The sequence below is a fragment of the Bactrocera dorsalis genome, chromosome 3 (assembly GCF_023373825.1).
Source record: "Bactrocera dorsalis isolate Fly_Bdor chromosome 3, ASM2337382v1, whole genome shotgun sequence".
Lineage (NCBI taxonomy): Eukaryota > Metazoa > Arthropoda > Insecta > Diptera > Tephritidae > Bactrocera > Bactrocera dorsalis.
This window is the reverse complement of record NC_064305.1, coordinates 21983739-22004079: the sequence shown is the minus strand read 5'-3', so window position 1 is coordinate 22004079 and position 20341 is coordinate 21983739. Positions and strand designations below refer to the sequence as shown.

The 20341-nt window shown below is 36.1% G+C and overlaps 1 protein-coding gene across 49 annotated transcripts in view; it reads right to left on the bottom strand.

Moving 5' to 3' along the window:
- LOC105224521 (Down syndrome cell adhesion molecule-like protein Dscam2) overlaps nucleotides 1-20341 on the bottom strand; it is a 158160-nt gene that overhangs the window by 85714 nt on the left and 52105 nt on the right. For 29 of the 49 annotated variants that reach the window (XM_049453258.1, XM_049453259.1, XM_049453257.1 and 26 more), the window contains exons 3-5: nucleotides 16508-16849; nucleotides 2333-2512; nucleotides 444-593 (exon numbers count right to left, since the gene is read on the bottom strand). In XM_049453258.1, coding sequence (XP_049309215.1) covers nucleotides 444-593; nucleotides 2333-2512; nucleotides 16508-16849 — 672 coding nt within the window. Of the gene's footprint in view, nucleotides 1-443; nucleotides 594-2332; nucleotides 2513-2735; nucleotides 2895-3462; nucleotides 3631-3824; nucleotides 3996-4162; nucleotides 4325-4526; nucleotides 4689-4916; nucleotides 5079-5307; nucleotides 5479-8607; nucleotides 8770-9485; nucleotides 9648-10064; nucleotides 10227-16507; nucleotides 16850-20341 lie in introns of all 49 variants that reach the window. The other 20 variants (XM_049453276.1, XM_049453280.1, XM_049453274.1 and 17 more) reach the window with 11 other exon arrangements.

The following is a 20341-nucleotide window of genomic DNA, read 5'->3' as shown; positions in this document are numbered from 1 at the left end:
AATAATGTTTTGTTAATGCCGTAGTGAATATATACATAGTAATATATTTATTTTTGTCAAATATTATCATTTGACAGGTTTTAACAAGCGCTTTTTTTGTCGACAAACTTTTATTTTTTTGAAACTAATATAAATGATATGCAAAACACACTGTAGTTTTTCAATAAGTTAATTATACTGTATAATACTATGACTAAACGTAAACTGATATAAGCATTTACAACAACACGTTAACTGTTTGAACAACTTATTTCCACTTCATTTACCGGAAACCCGTGGGGTTGGTTTAGTATCGCGCCGGTTAATTTTGGCTCACGAAACGCAAAAAGAGTTCTATGCGAAAAAAAAATGTGCTAAACACTATTAACCAAATTTTAACTGCGTCCTTTTATGATTACAATTATTTTACGCTACTAAAAATACGCTTAAAGCTTACAACTTACCTGTGATCACCAAGCGTCCCTTCGTTGCGCTCAATCGTGTTTCGCCCGTTAGACGGTGCTTGGTGCGACACTGATAGCTTTTGTAACCATCTTCGGGTCCCACTTCGCGTATATGCAGTTCACCAGAGGGCAAAACCAAATATTTACCATCTGGTTTCGAAAACGCAGCACAAAATTAATAGTAAGGAGTAGGAAAAAATCAATACATTAGAAAATTGTATATCTTGTGTTACTGCGTTATAACTGTATAATTATTTGCTACATAAAAATACGCATGCAACACTACACCGTAAATAAATAGAGATTTTTTTAACTTGTCAAAATATATCCACAATTTTATTTATTTGTTTTATACTCAAATACAATTTCTTTCAGTTCCAAACTTTCTTGTTATTTAAAGTGTAGCTCTGTTAGATAATTTTTTTTACATATACTATACATATAAAAAAGCATGCGTTTAGTTATGTATATATATTTGAAAAACTTTAGTGTATTTGCCGTTGAAAAACGTTAAAATATTATTACGAAAATAATGTTTTAATGCCATAGTAATATATTTATTTTTGTCAAATATCATTTGAAAGATTTTAACAAGCGCTTTTTTTGTCGACAAACTCTTCCTGAAACTAATTCAAACGATATGCAAAACACACTATAGTTTTTCAATAAGTTAATTATACTGTATAATACTAGGACTAAACGTTAACTGATATAAGCATTTACAACAACACGTTAACTGTTTGAACAACTTATTTCCACTTCATTTACCGGAAACGCGTGTAACAATCAGCACGGAAAAAGATTTTTACTTGTATATACAAATATTGTATGATATATATGCTATGATTTGCTTTATTAGTAGTTAGTTTAAAGTTGAGTGTAACTTCATATATTTTGCTTCTGTTTTCATTAATCTAGAATATTTTCTATTAATCATTTCATTTCGCAAAGCTCTAAAATTTATTTTATTACCTTACCTAAATTTGTAATTTTTGCGCTGTCAACCAAAGTGATGACACGATATCGATTACTTCGATTGGTTTGCAAATGGCTAGCGCCTTAAGGTGTGTTTACACATGCCAGCCATCGCATAATTATTTTTTAACATGTTTTAAAATTAAATAACTATAAATTAAATACTTTCAATGTATTTTCTTGATTATTACGTATGGAAATAAATTTGCTCTGCAAAAGCGATCAAAGCGAGTTAATCTAATACATATATTGTATGTAAAAATGGTGTCAGCATGCATTGAAACGACCAACAAAAATGCCAATAAAATGCATTTCATTCACATATTATTATTTTCAGAAGTGTATATATTTACATTTTTACAGTTAATTTATTTATTAATCATTTTTTAGTAATTAATTTAATTGTTATTAGCATTTTTGTTACAATTATTTACATTATAAATACAAAATCTACAAAACTATGCTACATGAAGGGGGATTTTCGTGGGTTAAGGCAGGCTGGACGAACCCTTGGAATATTTGGATGACAACAGGAAGTTTAAAGGAATGGATAGGAATGAAAAACGAAATAAAATAAAACAAACGAAGAGCAACAAAATGTAAGAAAAGGTGAACGAGGAATCATTTATGAAAAGCAACTTGAAACATAAAGTAAGAATAAGCAGAGAAAATAAGAATAAGAGCAGATTGAAAACGCGAAAAGCCTATGTAAATATCCTAGTCAGATCATCTCGAAAATGTGGTTGTATACAGACTGAAAGCAGCGCCAGACTCTAGTTTACGGGACAGACAATGTGATTTTTGTGGAAGCGGGATAATGCATGGAACATTTGTGAACAAATTTAACAAAACAATATATTTGTATTATGTAATTCCTTTAACTATTTCACGCTGTCAAAGCCAGCGTTATTTACCGCTATCAAAGTGCCCGACGCCATCGTTAGTGGTGAAAATTTCACGTTCTTCATCTTCCACCCACGAAGCGACTGATATGAAATCCGCCACAAAACTGGGTATATGACATTTGAGTATGGCGCTGTTGCCACGCAATACAGCCTCATCCATGACATTTACCGTATAGGATTGCGGAACGACTATAAAGTGGAAGAGCATGTAAAGTAGAAAAAAGGAGCATAATGGAAAAGTCAAAATAAGAGGCGTTGTTTTGTAAGGTTTCAGTAATAAAATTAAATAAAAATTATTAATTAATAATAGATTTGTGAGTGAATTTGAGCTTGGTATAACTTTTGGGAACAGAAAACTAGAAAATCCCCCTCAAATTAAACATAACTTAATCGAAATTTAAATTAAAAGTACCAGCGCTGGTTTTTGTGTAGACACCACCGTCAGTATCGACCCAATCGACAATGTCTATATGATCCGCGACAAAAGATGGCGTTTGACATTTGAAAATGGCGGCATTGCCTTTAATAACATACTCATCGTACACTTGTGACTCAAAAAATTGTTTGACAACTGCAAAGGAAATGGAACAGTGAATTGGTAACAATGAAATTGTAATTTAATTCACACATATGAAAAGAATTTTTAAAACAAAAGGCAACGCTGCACTGCTGATAAGGAACTGAAGTAGGATGTTGGAGATTACACAAAAAAAAGTCTGTCAAGCGACAACCAACAAGCGCAAAGTTTTCTTACTGGTTAACTTATATTATTAACTTCTTTCTCTTCAACACACGAAAAATTACCCATCAGATCATTGTTATCGGCGCGCATGAATTCGACACTATCCTCATCCACCCACGATTCTACGGTTATAAAATCGGCGACAAAAGATGGCACCAGACACTTGAGTGTCGCTGAGTTACCACGTAAAACAAATTCATCGATCACGCGTGTTTGATAAAACTGATGCACGACTAAATAAAAATAAAACAAAATGGCCTATGTAATGAGAAACGCAAATAAAATATAGTGTTGATTGAGAAATGGGATAATATGCAAAAGGAACACATTGGAACATTCGAAACACATTTAATTTTCATTAAATTTTTTTTTCATTTGAGGGATGTTTGCGCAATACCAGTTTCCTTATCAGTGCCCGGATAGTAGTTTGTGTTCTCTGAGTCCAACCATAGATCAACAAAAACAAAGTCTGCCACATATGAGGGAATCTCACATTTCATTACCACTGAGTTGCCACGTATGACATATTCATTATCGGCTTCGGATTCATAGCTTTGTATGACAACTGCATTTATCGGTAGATAAAAACGTGAAAATGGAGAGAAGTTAAGCAGAAAGTTAAAAGAAATAAAATGAATGGAACAGTTAAAACAATTGCAAGGAATGGTAGGTAGGTTACGTGGGAGGTTGGTACCTAAAACAAACTTAAGTACGATATACGCGCAATTAAGCGGAACAATCTGACATTCAAGCAAATACCATATGCTTGCGAGGAATTGCTACGCCATAATTCCACACCCTCCTCATCCACCCAGGCTTCGATCTGTACAAAATCCGCAACGAATGAGGGTATTTTGCATTTTACCACCGCTGCATTGCCTTTGATCACATACTCATTCTCCGCTTCCGTTATGTAAAACTGAGAAACGACTGTTAAAACAAAAGCGAAAGTATTTGAAAAGCAATTTAAAGGTAACGAAAAGAAAAAGTAAAAAAGTATGTGTAAAGTATGGAGGGGGGTTTGTAGGAAGTTAATATTAGCTGACTTTCGACTAATCAAACCACTAATTAAATTGCAAAAAGCATAAACAGCGAACCGTAATTATCGGAGAATGTCAATACGTTATTATCCTCATCGATCCACGATTCCACGCGCACAAAATCGGCTACAAACGAAGGTATAGAACACTTCAGCACGGCAGCGTTGCCTTTAATCACATATTCAGTCATGATTTCCGCCTCATAAAATTGATTGACGACTACAAGTTGCGCGCAAAAAACCAAATGCAAATAGTGAACGAAAAAGCAGAATAGAAAAAATATTATGAGAGCAAAAAAGAAATATATTTCTTGAGAGGAGTGGCGTAAAAATATATGTAGGTTCATTTTGGGAATCAGCAGGAAACTACTTAAGCTAGCATGTTAGCGTGCATAACAAAGTCGACTGTTGCTTTTGCCAACCATAATTGTCGCTGTGGCGCAAAACATTGTTCTCTTCATCAATCCACGATTCAACGCGCACAAAATCCGCCACAAACGATGGTATGGAGCACTTGAGTACCGCTGAATTGCCCTTAATCACATACTCCATTAAAATATCGGCGCCGTAATACTGATTGACAACTAAAAATGTGCGTACAATAGTATGATCAAAAAACAAGACTCACAAAAATATAGCGGTTATAGAAAATAGTTGAATTTTAGGTTATGAGAAAGTATTTAATATGGAGAGTTTAAGGATTGGTTTACATAAATTGTTAACAACGCGCCACCAAAATTGCACTTATCAAATACAGCTATTATTTTTTTTATCGCTAACAATAATTTGTTCATTTCGTGAATTTTTAATACCAAAACTATCGGTGGGCAGAAATTCGGTGCCCTCACTGGACAACCATGCTTCCACTTTTACGAAATCAGCAACAAAACTTGGTATGGTGCATTTTAAAACCGCTGTATTGCCCTTAATGACATACTCAGAAACGACCTCAGCCTCATAATACTGATTGACCACTGAAAGTTATGGATACATAGTGGAGAGAATAAAATAAATATGTTTTGGCAGCTGGAAATAAATATGCATTTGTATGTAGAGTTTTAAATGAAAAGTAATTAAAGCAAAAATAACAGTAGGTTAATATAAGGACGAGAGGTGGGTAGATACACATTTAAATCAACCGTGTTGCCATTAAAAACTAATGCCATATTCCAAAACAACTTTTTTTAAACAATTTTCCACTACCGGTGCCCTGTTGTTCATCCAGCGTTGCATACAATTCGCCGCTTTCATCCTGCCACGATATGACCTGCACGAAATCCGCCACAAATGAGGGAATCGAACACTTAAGCACTGCGGCGTTGCCACGTATTACGTATTCATTATTCACTTCGGATTCGTAGAATTGTTGTACAACTGTATTAAAATGAAGAAATGCAAAAAATGCACAATGATGATGAATCTCGCGTGAACTCTCGAACTTGCATGTAACGGCTAAATTTTATATACATAAATGAACTTCAACGCGCCGGCAGTAAATCTTTAATTACATAAAACATGCGGCAACAATTACGCTAATGTTGTTACCACTTTTGCGCCATGTTTAGGTGCATACGAAAACACTACCGAGCGCATACACGCCTTAAGCGAAGAAATGTGGGAGAATGCAACGAAGCGTGTGAGCGTCTGGCGCGCTCTCTTGAGCTTACATAACAATTATGCTTGCAACTTTTCACATGTACCGCTCGTAATTGAAATGAAAATCACGATAATCGCTTAGCGCGTAATTCGCACGCTTCCACAAAGAATTCTAATGATTCTAAATACTCTTAAAAGCGCATTGCCTTCCCCTATCTGTCTATCACATCTATAATTTCGAATGCTAATGCTCGCGTGTGACCACTACATCAATTAAGATTTAAATATTTATCAGTGGCGGCTTGCTGTAGGAAACCTATAGGCGTCACTAAAAAGTTGGGAAGAATTATGAAACGCCTACAAACTTCATGGGAAGAATGTGGAAGTGAGATCAGTTAGTCGTTGCCTGTTTTAAAGTGCAGAAAAATTTGGTCTTCAATGTGAGAGGTTAATGACTGATAAAATATGATTAATTAAGTGCAAGTGTAGATACAGGTGAGGAAACAAAACCAAAAATGAGTAGTAATTATATGAACGGAACTCAAAGATGATAGAAAAAACAGTTATGGAATATGTTACAAACGAAGAAAAATAGAGAAATGTATTCGAAATATTATTCGGCATAGTTTTGAAGTGGAATTGAGTATCGTAAAATATATGTACATATATGTATATAGAAAATCGAAACCCCTGACGGCAATTTGTAAATATTCTGCATAAAAATTAAAATAGAGTTAGAAGTGAAAAAAAGTAATTAAAAAATTAAAATAGACTGAGAATTAATATGGCAACCACGCTGAAAATAAATTACATGTTCGAAAATAAGATATGATTTTTAAAAATTTATTAAAGAACCAAACAAAATTTAAAAAAAAAAAACATACGATCTAATAAAATTTATAACAGGAATAGAAATGAAAATTATTCTTTTCGAAAAGGGGCTTAAGGTATAATAAAGTTGGGCACTTGTTCATTTCGCGTTTTGCAAATCTAGTAAATTTACGAAATATGTTTAAAACGAAAAATGTTTACATATTCCATAAGTAAATTATTCTTAAAGTCATGCATACTTTTGGCCAGCTTTTTGGCATTACCTCAGTATAACTAAAAAAATTGCAATTTTTTAAAATGTTGGGAGTGGACAGCTCTTTAGCACTCAAATACATGAGCATTATATGTAGGTTGCCTTTTATATTTCGGGATACGAGAATAAAAACAAATCTTTGAAAATCGCTTTATGGTTTTTCAAATTATTCTCTATTAAGATGTATGTACATACATATATACTTTTGCGTGCGCTTAAACCAATTTTCGAATCACTTTTGCCACTCTGATAGAGGTATTTCCAAAACATGTGTTCTAAACGAATTAACCGCCTCTTCAGTTGTCGAAAAACGTTGACCTTTTAGTTTAACTTTTACGTGCCGGAATAAAAAGAACAAATTCGTTCCTGAGTTAGAACCATACGGTGGATGGCTCATCAAATTGATGTTTTGAGTGCTCAAAAATGTTGTGGTTGTGTGTGTCGATGTGTTAGATTTAGCATTATCGTGGTGAAGAGTGATCCGTCCTTGACGGTTGGTTTCTCTTATTTCATCAAAGACAAACAGATGGTTGTGTATCACTTAGAATTGATTGTTTTAGTATGATTACGATATATCCAGTTGTTCCAATAAACAGGCAACCAACTTTTGTTGAATTTGGTTTATCATGAAATACCATGCAGTCGACTGTTGTTTACTTTCGGGCTCATACACGAACTCTACGATTCGTCATTTCCTTTGATTTCATAGACGTGCCAATCGTATTTTTTTAAATTTGTCAGACCACTCAACACGAGCCTTTGATGAAGCTTCATTTCTAAAAATTGAATTAAGTTCATCGATGCACTGTTGCTGAGTTAATCCACGTCGAAAGTTGTAAAGAGTAATCGTTTGAAAATGATCGCGATTTAATACCATTTTTAGACTGAGACTGTACCAAAAATAAAATGATATGAAACTCTACGTTTGGTGAGAGCGCTGTCAAAATGCGCTTTTTTTGTAGTATTCATCAGGGATGCCACTCTAAATAAATTGGATTTGGACATTATTAAATATTTATTTAGAAATTATGCAGCTTCCACACCACCATTGAGGTATGGAAAAGACGCGCTACTGAAGTCAGTTTTGGGTGCTCAGTCATCAGTAGGCCTATGTCACCTACATCTACATATGTATAAATAATTTTTCAACCTACCAACATCTAATTCTACAGATTTTCAGCAACGCACTGATTTTGGCAGTACGTTTTAGCGCTATTCTTCTGGCATCCCGTCTTTTTCACTTACAGCTGATTAACGGGACTCTGATTGTGTTTTGTTGCCAGCTCTGAAAAAAGATCAGGGTCCGCGCTAGCTGCAAGTCGAGAGAATAAAAAAATAGTTTCATATCATTTATCTTCGACTGTACTGTAAACAACACAGGTAGCGGCCAAAACGTTCTGAGTATGTATAATATCAAAACTGTCAAACTTTACGATCAATTTGTCAGTGGCTGCCAAATTCCGAAATATAAAAGGCAACCTACGTATTAGTCACTCCTTCGATTAAAGGCAAAAACCATAAATTAATTATGACAAAATTTATTGTGATTTTTCCTTGAACTAGATCTTTAACTCGGAACTAAAAATGTGCCACATGTTAGCGATATTAGGCAATATTATCAATATTATTTCTAGAACAATTTTTAAAAACAACAATTCGCAATATTTTTCATTACAACGGTGCCCAACTCTATTTTTTTGTTTTTCACCTCAATATTTGATATAAGATAAGTATGTATGTATGTTTGTACACTACTTTTCACATCACAATTCACACTAAGCAAGCAAAAATAACCTAAAAACTGCAAACTTGTCTGCACCAACCATATTCAGTGCCTGGCAAAAAGTCCTCATTTTGATCCGTATGCCAAGACATAACACTGACAAAATCCGCAACAAACGAAGGTATTTCACATTTTAAAACAGCTGCATTGCCACGAATTACATAAGCTTTATTTACATCGGTATCGTAATATTGAGCAACAACTGAGAGACGATTAAAAACAATAGAAATATATTTATATTAAATTGAACATAGTAGAAGCAAAATAAAAAAAGAAAACATTATGGGAAACAGAAATGAGTGAAAAGGAACTTCCCGTTGTCAGTTATAATAGGGGATTGAAAAAACAGCTGACTTTGCTGACTGAAAAAAAAATTTTGGTGTGTAAGTTGGTGAGTTTGATTTGCTGTGGTAAACGGTGTGTTGTGTTACTCCCTGCAAATGTTTGCTGGAGTTTGTTTTCGCGACTAATCTATGTAAGAGGAAGCCTGTAGAATTGTTAATTGTCCTGTCAATTTACAGTGAGTGCTGTAAAACGTTGCTTTTAAGTATATACATACATACTTATACATGTACATACTTTTGTTAACCGACTATCAGTCAGCAACGCTTTACACATATGTTTAGTAAATGGTGTTGATTAATTTGTATCCAGTGATTGTTAGGCCAATTGTAAGTGTACACTTAGCGGAGTTGAGTGTAAAAATTTTATTTTTCTTTTTTGTTTTTCTTATTCGTGTAGGCATATGGTGCAATTTACAGGATTATTGGGTATTTTTACGTACTTTACAACTTTTTCTTCTATACAAAATTAATAATGGTGATAGTAGAGTAGTTTTCCAACTTAATTTGCGATATTTATTAGCACGTTAGACAATTATAAATATGTTGTTAAATAGATTTGATTGGGGGAACACACCATACTCAGTGCCGGGAAAGAAACTCTCTTCCTGATCGGTATGCCAAGATATTACGCTAACAAAATCGGCCACAAATGATGGTATGTCACATTTCAAAATGGCCGAATTGCCGCGTATGACAAACGCTTTATGAATATCCTCCTCATACTGTTGTGAAACGACTGCAACGATGTTAAGGAATTGCCAAAGGAAATGAATGATTGCGAAATAAATATAGCGAAATATTTAGAAAGTATGATGGAGAGTGCTTTAAATAAATGTATAGGTAGAAAATTGTAAATTATGACAGTAGAATAAGATGTGAGTGAAGAGAGTGATGAAAGAAAATGTATACATAAATGAAAAATAATAGCAAATTGTGGACGGGAAATGCAGTTTGGGCACTATTTGCATTAGCAACCGTATGCATATCAAATAAAAATGCTGCCAGAGCATTACCAACGACGTGCGATTAGTGGCATCTAAGTTATGAACAACCGCACATATTGAAAACTTGCGGGAATAGGGTTTTCAACCAGTTAATATCACTAGTAGCCTCAAGAGGCTTTAATTTTATTTTGCTTGCTTTAACTTCGCACCATATTCGGTTCCGGGAAAATAATTTTCATCACTATCCGTATGCCAGGAGACGACTTCAACGAAATCCGCTACAAATGATGGAATTAGACATTTAATAACCGCTGCATTGCCACGTATCACGTGCTCTTTGTTGACATCCGCCTCATAGTACTGAGCGACCACTAGAAAATTGTTTTGAGGGGTTATTGTTGTGCTAAATACTAATCCATATAGAAATCTGTATAGCCCATTATTGATCAGCAAGATTTAACTGACATTTGGTTTGTGGTTTTTAAATTCAGCAAGGAATATAAAATTATTATGTTTATTACGCATAAGTATGTATATAAAAATTATGGCATTACATTGCGGAAAATTAATTGATTCTACTTAATTAAATGTCGAGTCTAAAGAACGAATCAGCATGTGGCTTTAATAGGCGTCAGGTTGATTCGTTGTTGTATTTATAGCACTTATATTGCTTGAAATGTAAACAGGGTATATTAAGTTTCTCAGACTGGAGGATTCCAGAGGATCACTAATTTTTGGCCACAAGTGTTTCGCGTTCTGTCTGGATACGATGCGTCCGTCTAGGAAATTCGATAAAAATTTCAGAAAAACCCAGAAGTTTCGACTTTACGCTTTGACACAGGTTCAGATTGCGTTCATTCTGAAGGCCGATAAGACATCACATGTGCTCCAAGGATTTCAGTCCTATCAGTCTTTCATCCTTATTATTGTTGGAGCGATTGGTTGATCTGCACTTAAGAGGTAGAATTTCAAGAAGGGGGAGTTCTCACGTCATTTCTCTGGACGTTGATTTTTAAAAATATTCTGGAAAAGCATCGGTTGCCCTGTACTTCTGCAGATGAGCTATCCGCAAAAGCTGGATCCTCTCACCAAAGGTAGTTTTTTGAAACATTAGTTAACCCCATAATGTTCTACGGAACTTTTTTCTGGGGGAAGACGCGGGGAAAGGTTACAAAAACGAAGAAATGGGCGAGTGTGGACAGGCCGCTCTTATCAATATTTGTGGTAAATTAAGAGCCATACAAACTATGGCAGTAAGAGTCTTGCTACATATAGCACCGTAAGATGTATGGCCGCTTAAACTGCGGTAATTTTTTTACGGAAAGATTACGAGGAAAGCTGGTGGAGGAGCACAATGTTGGGAACTTTCCATCAACTCCAGTTTTAGGCTTCCTGACCACTGCAGCATCTTCCAAGCAGAGGAAGCTGTCATAAAGATAGCAGTAAATCTATTGCTCGAAAACGTAGCCTCTTTAAGAGTGGTGACTATCCACTACGATAATAGGACACCAATATTAGTCATGGTTCGCTAATTGTGCGCTCACGACTAGAGGAGGGGTGTCTAGTTTCCTTATCTATACCATAAAGTTGCTTTCTGATTAGACATGTTTGTATGCGATATTGCAGGTAACTGAGTGGCTGAAAAGTTTGCTATTACAAGTACTTCAGTCTCAATAACTGCAAAATGGGAATGAGTAGGAGCTCCGTTGGCTTTTTGTGATTTGGTACTGAACCGATGGGCATCAGACCCATCAGACAAACGCTAGTCACTTACCACCAGCTGTTCAGCCGCAAAATTGTTCAGGTCAAAGGTAAATCGGAAGAGGTCTAGGGATCTCTTCTCTCTCAGCAAGGTTCACCTTTCAATGGTTATAGAAGATCTAACTGGACACTGCCCCATTGGGATGCATGCAGTAAGATTGACCATCTAATTGATGCCAGCTGTATCAGCAGTTGGAATGAAGAAAAGATAGAAACATTTCAAAACTTCCTCCTCAAATGTTCCACTTTTGCCAGAACAAGGCAAAAATTCCTCATATATTTAGACATCACGGTGAAATACCAAATTAATGTATATATAAAAAACCTTAGCGAGCAATCCTTCTGGTGGTGATAGATTAATGGCGCTTTGCCTTTAGCTAATATTCCACTACAGGGGTTTTTAGGTTGGCTTCATAAAGACTGAACATAAAAGTCTAAGTATGATTCCTCCGCCATGTCTAGGGAGCAGCCCTCTAACCTAACCTAAATACATTGCCTTTGCAAACTGACCGTTCAAAATCAAGTTCTTGTATAGATACTTTTTCATTTGCGAAAAGTATTATGGTTTCGGTGCAACCGAAGTTAACGTTTTTTTTCTTTTTTGTTTCAGATTCAAACATGTTCCAAATTTTCTCTTGTTGCGCTTAAAATTAAATAACTTTCATTAGTGCTTCAGTTGAACATTTCCACTTTTTCTTTCTGGTAAACTGTTTGCGTTGTCTTGATTAAAATGAGCATTAAATTACAAAATTAACTACATTTCTAACTTTTTTCCGCACATTCTGCTTTTACGCTTGCTTTCGCGTAATTAAATTAAAATCGTAATTCAGCTGACAGTTTGGGTGAGGTGCTATAACATCAACAGTTTATGCCACACACACCTCACATTTTTTCCAGCATTTGGTTTCGTTCACCTTACGCGCATTTGAATATTTCTCCGCGTTATTGTATACTCATTTGCCAAGCAAGCTCGTTTACTATGCGCCTATTAGCCATGTTAAGATGTGTTGCATGTAGTTCATGCTGACGTGACATGCGGCGATTAGTCGCTTTAGCTGTCAAAAAAGCTGCAGCGTGTTTGCTTCCGTTTTACAAGTATATGCATATACCTGTCCAAATACTTTTGCTGTGCGTTTGTATGACACTTTGTCTAAGTAAATTTATAATCGTTTAAATTATACTTTAGCGCAAGGCGAGCTTTGGCATGATGACGTAGCATTGATGCGACATAAATATAAATATGTATGTAGGTTACCGTGCGCGTAAAGTGGTCAGAGAAATTGTGGACGGAAGTGACGCACTATGGCAACAAAATTTAGGCTAGTTATAGCGCGTTACAGGTTGTTAAACGCCGTTAGCAGCGTTACACTACAATACACGCTAATGTGTTATTAGCATTGTCGTGCGTTTTGTTGTTGTGTAGGTGTGTTTAATTCTCATTAACTACCAAAAAAATGTGATAAATTGAATTTTACTTTTTCGTTAAATGATAATAATAATAAAAAAGCTTAGCATGGGAAGGTGCGTCTTGCTCTATTACCTGACTACTTATGCTAATTTTGGCAAGAAAATTTAATTAAGTTGCGAGCTTTTTGTGTAGAACATTGGTTAAATGACGCGCCGAAACTTTGAAATTGGAGTTAAGTGTGCGAAACTTTTCGTGGATAAGTATATTAAAAAGGGGCATTTAGCTAACTAGCGCTTTGAATGAAAACTATTATGGTGGGGCTTTCATTAAAATTTCTTATATAAATTTTCAACAAAGAAGAACGTAATGAAAGGGCCCACTAAGAATGTTGACTGCTTAGTTGTTTATTAATGAGGGTTATTGTACTTTAAGTGAAAATTTATTTCTGAGTATTTCGATTCGCTTCTCATTCTAAAAAAACATGTAAAATGCCGTTTTTTAATATCAAATCTTTTATTTTAAGCCACCGCCAAACTTCGTGCTTAATTATAAATCGAAATTGCAACACTGCATTGCAAGTAACAGTCATTTACTATGCATACTGGCAAACGCAACCAAATTTGCTGAAGCATTTATTTCATAACTTTGCGCACTTACCATTATAAAAGACACAACACCACACACTTTTTGCAAAACAGCGCTGCCTTCATTACAATAACGGAGGCTTTATTGTTAACCGTAAAAGGCTGCTGTAATGCAAAATATGGCGATGCATCACTGGCATTACGTACGCATTGTCGCCGATGACAATGCTAATTTAAAGCAAATGCAACGCTGCTCTGCATCAACTTTGCGCTTCGTTTGCAGCATAATAATGTGTCACTGCGATATGTGTGTTATGGTGTTGCCAATTAACTGCAGTTACAATAAAAGTTTCGATAAAGAGGCAAGGCATGAGTAAGAATTATTGTTTTGGCACAACAATAATAGTATGACATTAATGATGACACATAACAGCATATTTTCTGACATACATACATATCTAGTTAAAATGTTACATGAGATAGGAGTGAGAACCGCTCACGAGAGGAAATTAATTTGAAAACAATTGATGTTATTTGCTAAATTTAAACCACAAACGAAATGTCAGAGTGTATAAAAAGGTAGGAATCAGCCAGCTACTTTCGTATTACTGTTCATCTTGTAAAGTGCGAAATTAGTCATATGCAACGTCGGTCGTTAGATGAAATAGTACAGCTGGACAAGTGAAACATAAGACAGGACAGTAGAGTATAAAAATCCAACGATGCATCCAATATGAATTAACCAACGATGAATGTAATTTGTTGAATTCGAACCTTTAATTTTTATAAGGGGAATATATAAGAATGGCTGTGATAGTTGGAGGACTTTAAAGAATTACTGTTGTTCTCTTAGAATTTTGTGGTATTTAATACTTTGATAAATTTTTCATTTCTGTTTATTTTTTCACTTGCCGAAAACTCTTTAAAAAAGAAAAACGTTGGTTTAATATTTATTTTCCTTACTACAACGCCCGATTTTAGTAAAGATCTATGTCCCTGCCGCGTTCAGCATATTAGCAAATAACAATAACATGGATAATACTTAAATTTCAAAATTTTTTTTACATAGTTTACCACTTATTTATTAGTATTTCTGAGCAGTCGCAAAGATAATTTTCCAGCGTCTCATCATCCTCCGCGCCGAATCCACTTTTCCAATTTTCTGAAGGTGGGATCTTAAGGGGATATATTCTATGATGACCTCTATAGTATCACGTAGTTCCCTATGGCCTAAAATTACAATTTTCTTTGGTTTGTCCAACATCAACACTACACCAAAGTAACTATGTGGTATGCCCGGTGTCCCAAATAACCATTCAAAGAGCTGAATGGACTGAGGTAGTTCAATAGGATTTTGTTGTCAACTACTTCCGAGCGGTTAGCTCGTCTGCCTTCTCGTTCCCTTTCATTCCTATATTAATCGAGTTACCAACTGAGAATCTGATTATTACCTGCTAGTAGAACAAATGGGTCTGGCAGTGAACGAAGGCAAGACAAAATATCTCCTGTCATCAAACAAACAGTTGTCGCACTCGCGACTTGGCACTCACGTCACTGTTGACAGTCATAACTTTGAAGTTGTAGATAATTTCGTCTATCTTGGAACCAGCGTAAACACCACCAACAATGTCAGCCTGGAAATCCAACGCGGAATATCTCTTGCCAACAGGTGCTACTTCGGACTGAGTAGGCAATTGAGAATTAAAGTCCTCTCTCGACAAACAAAAACCAAACTCTATAAGTCGCTCTTAATTCCCGTCCTGCTATATGGTGCAGAGGCTTGGACGATGTCAACAACTGATGAGTCGACGTTGCGGGTTTTCGAGAGAAAAGTTCTGCGAAAGATTTATGGTCCTTTGCGCGTTGGTCACGGCGAATATCGCATTCGATGGAACGATGAGCTGTATGAGATATATGACGACATAGACATAGTTGTGCGAATTAAAAGACAGCGGCTACGCTGGCTAGGTCATGTTGTCCGAATGGATGAAAATACTCCAGCTCTGAAAGTATTTGACGCTGTACACGCCTGGGGAAGCAGTGGAAGAGGAAGACCTCCACTCCGTTGGAAGGATCAGGTGGAGAAGGACTTGGCTACGCTTGGAATATCCAATTGGCGCCACGTAGCGAAAAGAAGAAACGACTGGCGCGCTGTTGTTAACTCGGCTATAATCACGTAAGCGGTGTCTACGTCAATGAAGAAGAAGTAGAACTTAATGCAGTCAGACTTAGTATTGGCACTACGCTGTCCACTAGAAGGTTTATGGATTTGCTGGTGAAAACAGAAGTCCACTTTGCACCTTCTGTTTTGTCAAAAATGTCGGCCTGAAGAAGTGAATTGTATTCACTTAGTTTAAAACTACCTTCTGTGTAGAAATTACTACAGAAGAAGCCTGCCCCTTTGATCCGTCTGTAAATTCGTGGATTTCGCCGTTGGAACTGTCAATCACAGAACCAATAGTCTATTCTTCTCTTCTGGGAAATGAAAACTAGGCATTACGTAGATCTTCTTTTCTGGGTCGCATTGCAAACTTAGCTTGAGGTTATTTACAAGGTCGGGTATGCCTTACTATGCCCATAGTGACGCCGAGTCTGGCTAAAACTGGCTAGAATCATAATCCGGCTGTTTGTAAGTATTGCATCATACTTCACTTAAATGTGTCTTGGCCACTTATCGAGGGTAACCTGCTGAGGCTTGATATCCTACATTAGACCCTTATATGTATATACATATGTAAATGCACATCTTTCCACAAGGAAAAGAGACGAGATCATATTATCCATTTACCGAGTAAGCTAGAATTGAATTTTCGTGCTCTCTGCGCAAAGTCCTCCAACTATCGCATTGTAAAATCGGCGCTCATTGCGCGCACCACTCTCTAGAACCTCTTTAACTTACCCGCTCGTACATGAACATCGCGTGATATAATTGTGCCAAATTGATTACGTGCCAAGCAAGCGTAGACCTGAGCGTGCACTTCCTGTCGGTAATCTTCAGCGCGGAAAGGTGGGAAGACCAATTTGCCATCGGATGAAATCTGACGCAATCCGGGTACATCACCAACAGCAGTACCATCGCTACGAATCCAAATAATCTCAGGCATAGGATTACCGCTAGCTTTGCATTCAATTTCGGCGCCGGTTGAGTTGGAGAAATCAATACGATTGGTGGGTTCGTTGAGGAAAACTGGTCCTTTCTGGTCGGCATCGGGTTGGGTCGCCGCATAAGCGAGCGTGGTACCTGCATGTAGAGGAAAAAAATAAGAATGAATGAAAAATGTTTTCGATTATAAAAAAATATACTATAATAATATCAGCTCTTAGGCTAAGGGCTATTAGTTGCCTGCAATAAAGGTCATTCTCAAATACTTGGGAAGTTAGCGTTTCTAGCCAATACCACGGATTTTCGAAATTCAATATTGCATTCCATTCTAGAGAAGAGTGGGAGAGGGGTGAGGTAAATATGCGGATGGGTCCAAACTTAGTAATCAATTGAGAGGAGGTATCTTTTCAGCAAAATTACATACCAGAATCGTCTAACTACCAGACCACAGCACTATCTTTCAAGCAGAGGTCTCAGCAATTAAAATGGTCTTCTTGTTCTGACAAAGAATGTGTTAACAATAAGGAATGTATAAAAAAAAATCAAAATGGGCCCTCTAAAGGTCTAGGTGCGTCGTCAGGCAGACATTCTATCAACCAACTTACCTCATCTTTATTATCTTTATCTTTGATTATCTTCAAATTCATATTCCCATCGATCTATGCAATAAAGAAAGACAGGTAACTGATAACAACAATAACAATTAGAGCTCAACAGTCAGCATATTTACTGTAGCGATTGAGTGGCGAACGTCAGCGTTGCCACCGGCAATGTCAACTTGAACTTCATTTTATTTTTCATTTTTTGGTTATGAGGAGGGCCAACGACAGCAGAGTGACGCCAAATGTGGTAAAGAAAAAAACAATATCCATAAAATCAGCTTACGATACGACAGACGTAACAAGAAAGGAAAAGTCACAACAAAAAGAATCAATAAAAAGACATATAATGCTCATATGGACATGGAGTCTTCTACACGAGCCGGTGGATTTCTTACAAAGAAAGAAGAAAAGAAACGCGCCGCAAACAAATCACCCGCTTCGTGCGCAGAAAATATGTACAAGCCGAACGATCATCAATGCGAGCTTATTTGTATGTAAGAATGAAACGTGTCGATGACACTTTCATGACTAAAACTTTCTGTCGTGGCATAATGTCATCAAACAGCAACAAAGGCACAAACGTGACAAGGCAGGAAAACACTGCCAAGCAGGAATAAACGTGCAGAGCCATAAGATCGGGGTATTAAAATTTTATGCGGGCTATATAAAAGTAAGACTGAAGGAATATTTTTATGTACATAGTTGCATAGCCATGTACAAATATCAAAAACTTATATGGTATACACAACGAGGTGAAAGAGTGTTCAAAATGTGGGGTGGTGGCAAACCGAATTCCTCACTTGGCACGTTTCGCACTACAGCGATAAATTACTCCATGCTCGATAGTATAAAAGCCCATAAAGTTTTTTATTAACCGCGTTTGCCAAAATCTGACATGACAGCTACTTAAAAAACTGTTTATGTAATCTCTACAAAATGGCAGAGCTAGTAAACTCAATCCATCGAGTAGTGCAAAAGCTATGATTGCTTGATTGCATCTGAAAGCTATTCATTTGGATAACACTTTGGCAGTTCACCAACGATAAATAGGTACAAACTGTATATCTTAGCTTATCCTTTTTTTTGCAAAACCTTATCTTGGCGCCGCTCACATTCATAGCAGTTCCTTTTCAATCAAGCTAATAAAAGTGAGCTAAAGATTTTAAACAGATTTGGCAGCATAGTTGACATTTGCAAGGAAGCGATGCTTGGTTAAGGAAGTGTAAATGCACATTTGAATTAAACTATATTTAAACTTAAGTCGAGACATCGCAAATATGAAAAAAGTGTAATAGGGGTGTTTCGGACTTATTTTGTAATATATCTGATTTTTTAATTAAAATTTCCATAGCCTTGGCAACCTCTTTCGAAGTATTTTTTCTATGTAAGCTTCCTAAGATTTTTCATATCATATATGGTACATTCAACTTTCTTAAACGCTCCAAGTTCGATCCTATTCTGAAACCTCGAGTTAAAATTTGTAAAGAAAGCTGAGGCAACCCTACTCAAAAATTGTTCTAACGGAAACTTTCTAAACATATTCATACTATTTACTCTCCCTTTTTGAGCCACCCTACTTAAACTAACGTTTGATCCCAGTAAAGGTACTTTTTTGAATAGCCTTTTAAACCACGTGCAGCATGCAGTGAAGAAAATATAGCTCCCGTGGCTGAGTGCGTACACGAAAACCATAGAGAGTTGATTCGGCGCCGTTCGCAGCAACTCGGCTTCGGACCTATGGAACGACTTGGCGCATTTTACGTCGCGATCTTAAATTGAAAGCGTACAAAATACAGCTTATACAGAACTGAAGCCGCTCGACCTTTCCAAACGACATCGCTTCGTTCTATGGGCTCTTGAAAAGTTACAAGAAGATCCAACGTTTTCGAGCCAAATTTTTCCAGCGATGAGGACCATTTTTGGCTCAATAGGTATGCACACTAATGAGTAAAATTGCTGAATTTTGGGACGAAGACCAACCGGACAAGATTCTAGAACGTAACTGTCAATGGCGACCTTTATCGCGACATGATAACGGAATATTTGATGCCTGAAATTGATCTCGGCGATATTTGGTTTCAACAAGACGGCGCTACTACTCACACATCACATCAATCAATAGATTTATGGAGAGAATCCTTCGGGAGGCAGATAGTTTCACATTTTGAGCTGATCGATTATCCAACAAGATCGTGTGATATTACCTGTGGGGATATGTAAAGTCTAAAGTCTAAGCATTCAGGCCTTGGAGCAAAGTATCACATGGTTCTTCCGCCAGTTAACAGTCGAAATGCTCGAACGAGTCATCGAAAATTAGACTTAACGGATGGACAAACTGAGACGTAGCCGCAGCAAAGAATAATAAATATTCCCCCATTAAATTTAAAATTTCTGTTTTTTTTTTATTTTCGTAGGGAACCTCGAAATGGATTACCCTTTACTATTTAAAAAAAATTATGCTTAAAATTAATCAAAATAGGATTTGTTATTTTGTTACTCAAAGCAAAATTGAAACCACCGCTCGTTATAACGTTCATCTACTTTTGGTTTGATTTTACTAAATTCTTATTAACTAATCGTGAACGGATATTAAAAATATGGTCTTAAAACTAAGAATCTAGAATCTACTACAATATGTTTTTTGCGTATCACACCCAGCAATAATTTTTCCGACTTCTGAGCTGTATTTAAAAATATTTACAAAAAGTTTGGAAAATTTCGGGAAAACCATTCAAATATATCAAAATATTTTTATTTAAATTATTTTTAATTTTCAAAGAAAATTCTTTATCGGAACAAACCTTCGGCAGTATGTAGAGACTTTCTGTAATCAATTTTTATTTTTTTCGAAGTCCTTCAGTCATTGTGTATGTATTTACGAGAACATGGTCAAATATACCATATGTACATAAATATGTCCTTCACTCGCATATGCGCGATAGCAAGCGCTTGACATGCCATTAAAAGCTACAATTACTTAATCAGCTAATTCTACGTTACTGTTCATTACACATCAGCAGTAATTAAG